Here is an 8,438-nt window from a genome sequence, read left to right as displayed (position 1 = left end):
GAAAAGTAATGTAATGTATGTGCACAGTGACTGCACCAGCAGAATAGTGATTGCAGCTCTGGAGTATAATACAGGGTATAACTCAGGATCAGTAATGTAATGTATGTACACAGTGACTGCACCGGCAGAATAGTGAGTGCAGCTCTGGAGTATAATACAGGAGGTAACTCAGGATCAGTACAAGATAAGTAATGTAATGTATGTACACAGTAATTGCACCAGCAGAATAGTGAGTACAGCTCTGGAGTATAATACAGGGTGTAACTCAGGATCAGTAATGTAATGTATGTACACAGTGACTGCACCAGCAGAATAGTGAGTGCAGCTCTAGAGTATAACACAGGATCAGTATAGGAATACTTACTGTTTATGTATATGATATATATATATATATATATATATATATATATGTATACAGTAGATTATTGCTGTAAGTTGATGATGCAGAACAGGTTGTATTCCTGACCGGTCCTTCGTAGTCGGGTGCACTGGGTATCACGTGCTGCTCTCTGGCCTCTTCTCCCCATCACTACATGTAGCATTCACCTTATGCATTGATTACACTGTAGACTGTAGATTATATACATAATTTTTTACTCTTTTATTAAACTAATAACATTACATATATACAACATGGCTTCCGGCTCCTTCTGCCCTCCTCATAGAGCCGTGCCGCAGGTGCAGTAGTATCGCTCCCGGCTCGGTCAGCCGTGCCGCAGGTGCAGTAGTATCGCTCCCGGCTCGGTCAGCCGTGCCGCAGGTGCAGTAGTATCGCTCCCGGCTCGATCAGCCGTGCCGCAGGTGCAGTAGTATCGCTCCCGGCTCGATCAGCCGTGCCGCAGGTGCAGTAGTCCAGGTGCGGCACCTATGGGTAAACATTTCTAGGAATAGTAGTGCCCACACATTTGGCTTCAGTCACTGCGCAGTGAGGTTCTGTGGTGAGTTCTCCTCGCCCTGCCCCTTGTCCGCCCTCCATCCCTCATGTCCGTGTGACCTACTTTTCAGTCTGAGTTTATGTGGTAATTTCACGGCCGCTGCCATATCGTGGTAGGTCGGGCATTCCAAGGGGCTGAAATTAGATACCCCCTCCTCACTGCCACTGTCCTCACTGTGGTATCCTGAATGGAGAGGTTTGGGGGACATCAGCACCCCCGTACCCTCAGCCGCCACTGTCTTCATCAGCTGCTGGTATTGAGTCTGGAAACTGTCCGCGTGAACAAATATGGAGGAGCGCAGTGGTGGGGGGCTATTGTCACTGACCAGGTGTTTCAGGGGGCTCAGATCTGCTAGCTCCGGACTAGCCATATGCCTGGTTTGAGGGTCCACCGTGAGCCCACCCACTCTGTAGAGAATCACACCCCCGCGAGGAGCCGCTAATCTTGAGGAGGTGTTGTCGTCCACCGGGCACATGTTGGTAAAGTCATTGTCCATTGACCTCCCGTCTCCATACAATGACGGCACCGGACTGCCTCTAGAGGACTGGTCCGAAAGGTCTGAAAGTGACCCCCGGGGGGAATAGCTGTCGTTTGCTGCTCCCCCTCCACTGTCCGCCTCCGAGGAGTCAGAATTCATTCCCAAGTAGGAAGAACTGAAGGACGAGTTCTCCGAGGTACACAGAAGAGACCCCGAGTCTCCACTTTTACATCCTCCAAGTCCATGGCCGGCGTCTAGAAACGAGCCGGCTTTTATGAGTCCATAGCGGAGCTTTAGCTGGAGTAATTCGCTCCTGAGTCGCCCGTTCTCCTCATCCAGAGCTGCCACCCTTCCCTCCAGGACCAGGTCGTGAAAACGCCTTTTCTCACGGGACCTCTTGGCAGCTTCATTGTTCTTCCTTCTTTTCTCCCAGTAACTGGCATCTTTCTTTTCATCGGAGATGAACTCCCGCTTCCGGCGCCCGCATCCGGGGCCCATTTGGTTGCCAGCGGCTCTGCCCCTGGAATGCTGCTCCTCGTCCATGAGGGAGAAGTTGGAGAGAGGAGATTCCATGTCAACTTCTTCTCGATGTCTCAACCTGAAGAAGACTTGTTGTAAGATCGGGTTGGGAAGACGCTCAGGTGGAACGTTGGATCTGGAGATGATGGATGGAAGCTGGTATCACTTGGTCGGCCTTCACATGCAGTGTGGGCATCTTAGTGCTCGGAGCCGTGATACTTGGAGCCGTGACACTCGGAGCCGTGACACTCGGAGGATCCTCTGCGTCTCGCGTCTCTGCCAGGTAGTAATTCTCCTTCCCTGTTTGCCAGGTTTTTCTCTTCTGGTCACGCCTAGAGAAAAAAAAAAAAAATCCTTAGGAAAGTGATGCGATGTCGCCCCTCCCTCCACCTCCTTACATAATTTGACCCGGCGGGGTTGGCATGCGATGGGCTCACGTTTGCCCTGGTTTACTTCATATGATAATGACAGCGGTGACTTTGTGTTTTGTAATCTGCGCTGTTATTACATAGAATTATTTATACACAGAGGCGTCACCAGGAGCTGCGTACCTGGAATTATCACCACCGAGTGACTCACAATAGGGGACACGTGCGGGCCAATTCTTCAGATGGAAGATGGCGGCACAAAATGAGCCGAGTGTCCGGAGCAGAGCCACCCACCCTAGTGATAACCGGGACTATTCTATTAGCCCTATACCATAATACCTCGTTGGCACCCAGGAGCTGCGTACCTGGAATTCTCACCACCGGGTGACTAACAATAGGGGACACGTGCGGGCCAATTCTTCAGATGGAAGATGGCGGCACAAAGTGAACCAAGTGCATGGAGCAGACTAATCGGGACTATTCTACCATCATACCCGGCCAATGCGGAGTGGCGCGGTGGCACCCAAAACGGGGTCCTTCATGATGGAGATTGCCAGTAGACCACCATATGTGGTCTACTGTATATGTTACCTGTCTGTGCCCCCCAGGACCCCCCGGCATCCTCCGGCCACATATGTGTGTCAGTGTGTTAGTATGTGTGCACACACCCTGCCTCCGCCGCCCTCCCCTTCTCCTTCGGTCCACGTGCCTAATCTCGCTGCCATGTGATCAGCCAGCGCGAGGCACGGAAACTAGGTCAGGATTTCGTAAACAAACCTGAGGGCGCTGAGCCAGGGAGCGATGCCCAGCGCTGCCAAGCACCCGTTCAGCGCCAGACACTGAGCGCAGCACAGTAACACTCCCTGCCAGGATAGCAGTGCCCTGCCATTCCAAACACTCATTCCCTGCCAGGCCACACATCCATTCACTACCACGGTACTACTCCTACTCTGCACCCCATGCCAGTCTGCTGTGTGCCACCGTCCTCTGCCACACTCCGGTGCCCAGTACTCGTACCCTGCAGTGCCCGTCACCCGTCCTAGTACCAGTACCACACACCTCCCCTGTGCCAGTCTCCTGATGCCCGTGTCCTTCTGCCACCCATCCATGACTAATCTTGGAATATACAGACTAGTTATGATAATATCAGGCCCATATACCACGGCTAATTCTCACTGGCAGATATTATCAGGAGCAGCCCGCTGTACCTAGGCACAGTACCACTGCCCTTATGCAATGAGAATAATGGTACTGTGCGGTAGTACCTGACTGGAGACGGGGGGATACACACTTACTATGTGTTCAGTGCCTATTCCATACCCTACATATGGCACTGTACCACTGCTCCTCTCTTGTATTTGACCCTGGTATTGGTATTTATCCTTCCAGACACCACTATCACAGTACCTCTTCTCCCGTCTTTAGTTTCGGCATCTATCCATACCTTACCTACATCACAGTACCACTTCTTCAGTCTTGTTTAGACTCCAGTTTCATCATCCTCACCATTCCTGGTGTCTGATTCCCCTCACAGTACCACCGTCCTCACTATTCCTGGTATCTGATCCCCAGCACAGTATCACCGTCCTCACTATTCCTGGTATCTGATCCCCAGCACAGTACCACCGTCCTCACTATTCCTGGTGTCTGATCCCCCGCACAGTACCACCGTCCTCACTATTCCTGGTATCTGATCCCCAGCACAGTATCACCGTCCTCACTATTCCTGGTATCTGATCCCCAGCACAGTACCACCGTCCTCACTATTCCTGGTATCTGATCCCCAGCACAGTACCACCGTCCTCACTATTCCTGGTGTCTGATTCCCCTCACAGTACCACCGTCCTCACTATTCCTGGTATCTGATCCCCAGCACAGTATCACCGTCCTCACTATTCCTGGTATCTGATCCCCAGCACAGTACCACCGTCCTCACTATTCCTGGTGTCTGATCCCCCGCACAGTACCACCGTCCTCACTATTCCTGGTGTCTGATCCCACGCACAGTACCACCGTCCTCACCATTCCTGGTGTCTGATCCCCCGCACAGTACCACTGTCCTCACTACTCCTGGTATCTGATCTCCAGCACAGTACCACCGTCCTCACCATTCCTGGTGTCTGATCCCCCGCACAGTACCACCGTCCTCACCATTCCTGGTGTCTGATCCCCCTCACAGTACCCCCGTCCTTACCATTCCCGGTGTCTGATCCCCAGCACAGTACCACCCTTATGCTAGAGAGATATTGAGCATGCCCCGGCCCATTGCTGGTATTATCGGTTTTGTAACCGAGTTTTGCTGGGATCTGGGAATGAGAGGCAATGGGACTTTTGTCGCGGGGTGGGGTGCGAGGAGGATCAGTGATCATCCCGCACGTGTGCGCCTAATTCCATGTGAATAGTTGTCCCTGTAAGTCATGTATTCAGGAAGTGTCAGGAGCGTTATCATTATTATACCCGCTAGGGTGAAACCAGACGAGCATGTAGCAGAGCCGGACCTGTCACTGTTTCATGTATGATGATGATGATGCCCTGTGCGGATTATGCAGTAAGATTACCTGCAGTCCTATGTAACGACACCAAAGTGACAAACTCAGCTCTGCTGCATCTAACGTTCTCTAGATCTCATATATAATATGGGTCTTTCACCTTTTTGTGGAGTAACAGGATTAAAGGGAGATTCATTCATATGTAGCAGAGCTGAGTTTGTCCTTTAGTCCTTATAAAAGTCCTTAGAGTTGTGTTTGCTATCTGGTGCAGTCTTTTAACTTACTTTTTTTTGTTTTTACATAGGACTGCAGGGTGACTTTCCATGTTATCAGAAAGCAGACTGTAGCGAATGGCGAAAAGTGACATGACAAACTCAGCTCTGCTATATCTGTCCTTTTCTCCCACAGTACAGGTGTACACATAGGCTCCTGGTATGTTCCGGCTGGGGGTCGTAGTCATGCACCTGGCTATAGCTTGCCTGTACTTTGCCCAGAAGTGATGCCCGTCCTCCGTACCCTCCTGCTGTGTATATATGTATATACCTGGCACACCTCTAGCTATGAAAATACTTTCCCTACTTGGAACATATTCTTGGCATCACTAATACAGTAACGCCCAGCTGCAAAGTAGGGCACCACTCCTGCCCTCGTAATAGTACACTGACACTTGCCCTATTTCTGCTAGTGTACACAATGCCCGCATAGCACGTACAGACGGTGCCCACCTGTCGCCCATCTGTTGTGCAATCCACATCCAGGACGTAAGTGACATTTGCATAGAAAGGTAGCAGAGCCGAGCGGAGCGTGTCCTTCTGCTGTTTGCACAATATGGTGAGAGAGCTCAGCAACAAACTCAGCTCTGCTGCATCTGACAAACTCAGCTCTGCTACATGCTAAAACTGTCGTTAGTGCACCCCCGTACTTTGCAGTTTCATATGTTCTACTTTACACACTGGGTAAGGAATATATCCCACATTAGAGTCTCATTGGACAAACTCAGCTCTGCTGCATCTCACAAACTCAGCTCTACTACATGTCTTGCTAAAACTGTCCTGTACTTCAGTGTTTCATACGTGCCACTGTACACACTAGGTAAGGTATATAGCTCACGTAAGAGTCTAAGGTGACAAACTCAGCTCTGCTGCACCTGACAAACTGAGCCCTGCTCTACTTCTTGCTTAAACGGCTGTTAGTGCACGCCCCGTACTTTGATGTTTTTATAAGTGCCACCGCATACATTTGGTATATAGCCCATGTCAGAGTCTAATGTGACATACTCAACTCTGCTGCACCTGACAAACTGAGCTCTGCTACATATCTTGCTAAAACTGTCCTTAGTGCATGCCCCGTACTTTGATGCTTCATATACACTTATACTTACTTCATATACCCTGTACACACTTGGTAAGATATATAGCCCAGGTTAGAGTCTAATGGGACAAACTCAGCTCTGCTGCACCTGACAAAGTCAGCTCTACTAGGTCTTGCTAAAACTTGTTAGTGTACGCCCCGTAGTTGCATGTTTCATTTCTGTCCCCGTACACACTTAGTAAGGTATATAGCCCACAGTAGAGTCTAATAGGACAAACTCAGCTCTGCTGCACCTGACAAACTCAGCTCTACTACGTCTTGTTAAAACGATCATTGATGTACGCCCCCTACTTCGATGTTTCATACGTATACCCGTACACACTGGGTAAGGTATATAGCCCACATAAGAGTCTAATGTGGCAAACTCGGCTGTTCTGCTTCTGACAAACTCAGCTCTGCTGCACCTGACAAACTCAGCTCTGCTACATGCCTTGCTAAAACTGTCGTTAGTGCACTCCCCGTACTTCGATGTTTCATACGTGTCTCCGTACACATTTGGTAAGGTATATAGCCCACATAAGAGTCTAATGTGACAAACTCAGCTCTGCTGCACCTGACAATCTCAGCTCTGCTCCACGCCTTGGTACAAGTGACACGCACCTCTCAGTTGTCTCACGCCCCGTATAGAGCTGTTTGGGATATAGCCCCGTATAGAGCTGTTGGGATATAGCCCCATATAGAGATGCTTGGGGATATAGCCCCGGTGTAGGTGCAGGGTGGCAGCGCTTACCTGGCAGTTGGGTGTTGGCAGTGTGCGCTGCCCGTGTGTCCTGTGCCAGTGTCGCCGCCTGTTCTGTCTCTTGTTGTTTTCTGAGCCTGTATCTCCTCCTCCCGTGTGTGCTCTAGTTTCCTGGCATCTCTCCTCTGTCTCTCTCTCAGAAAATGTGTGTCAGTGGGTCAGACATTGCATAACCGAGCGTCACAATCTGTGTCTGACGGGGGCTGAGGAGGAGGAGAGAAACCAGGCCACAGGAAGGAGGGATACCACGGTAAAAATAGACTGCTGTCCGCCAGGGATCACACACCCGCAGAGCTTACACTCTAATAACCAGACAGGTCTTTGGGAAAGCTGGGTGACAACCAACATGGCCGCCATTGCAGCTGTTACCTAGCGACCAGTCCAGTTATTCAATGATCATGTCTGACCTACTGACACGTCCACATGTAACCGGGCAGGAGGCCGCAAAACAAAAAGGGATGGGCAGCACAGATGGTATATACAGGCGCATCGCAATAAATTAGAATATCATCAAAAAGATCATTTATTTCAGTAATTCAATACAAAGAGGGAAATGCATATATTATATAGAGTCATTACACACAGAAGGATCTATTCCTATATATTATATAGTCATTACACACAGAAGGATCTATTTCTATATATTATATACAGTCATTACACACAGAAGGATCTATTTCTATATATTATATAGAGTCATTACACACAGAGGGATCTATTCCTATATATTATATACAGTCATTACACACAGAGGGATGTATTCCTATATATTATATAGAGTCATTACACACAGAGGGATCTATTCCTATATATTATATAGAGTCATTACACACAGAAGGGTCTATTTCTATATATTATATAGCGTCATTACACACAGAGGGATCTATTTCTATATATTATATAGAGTCATTACACACAGAGGGATCTATTCCTATATATTATATACAGTCATTACACACAGAGGGATCTATTCCTATATATTATTTAGAGTCATTACACACAGAGGGGTCTATTTCTATATATTATATAGAGTTATTACACACAGAGGGATCTATTCCTATATATTATATAGCGTCATTACACACAGAGGGATCTATTCCTATATATTATATAGAGTCATTACACACAGAGGGATCTATTCCTATATATTATTTAGAGTCATTACACACAGAGGGGTCTATTTCTATATATTATATAGAGTTATTACACACAGACGGATCTATTCCTATATATTATATAGAGTCATTACACACAGAGGGATCTATTCCTATATATTATATAGAGTCATTACACACAGAGGGATCTATTTCTATATATTATATAGAGTCATTACACACAGAGGGATCTATTCCTATATATTATATTGAGTCATTACACACAGAGGGATCTATTCCTATATATTATATAGAGAAATTGCACACAGAGGGATCTATTCCAATATATTATATAGAGTCATTACACACGGGTCTATTTCTATATATTATATAGAGTCATTACACACAGAGGGATCTATTCCTATATATTATATAGAGTCATTAC

General features: G+C 47.8%; 1 protein-coding gene across 1 annotated transcript; it reads right to left on the bottom strand.

The window, feature by feature from the left end:
• Positions 1 to 599: 599 nt before the first annotated feature.
• LOC142302060 (uncharacterized) lies at positions 600 to 7,125 on the bottom strand. The gene is made up of 2 exons (XM_075343138.1): positions 6,891 to 7,125; positions 600 to 2,264 (listed from the first exon to the last, which is right to left on the bottom strand). Exon 2 carries the CDS (start codon positions 1,984 to 1,986, stop codon positions 916 to 918), a length of 1,071 nt encoding a protein of 356 aa, XP_075199253.1. The 5' UTR covers positions 1,987 to 2,264; positions 6,891 to 7,125; the 3' UTR covers positions 600 to 915.
• Between the last annotated feature and the right edge of the window lie 1,313 nt (positions 7,126 to 8,438).

Source organism: Anomaloglossus baeobatrachus, chromosome 4, assembly GCF_048569485.1.
Source record: "Anomaloglossus baeobatrachus isolate aAnoBae1 chromosome 4, aAnoBae1.hap1, whole genome shotgun sequence".
In the NCBI taxonomy this organism is placed as follows: domain Eukaryota; kingdom Metazoa; phylum Chordata; class Amphibia; order Anura; family Aromobatidae; genus Anomaloglossus; species Anomaloglossus baeobatrachus.
The sequence above is the reverse complement of the archived record's forward strand: the minus strand, read 5'-3'. Positions and strand labels throughout refer to the sequence as shown.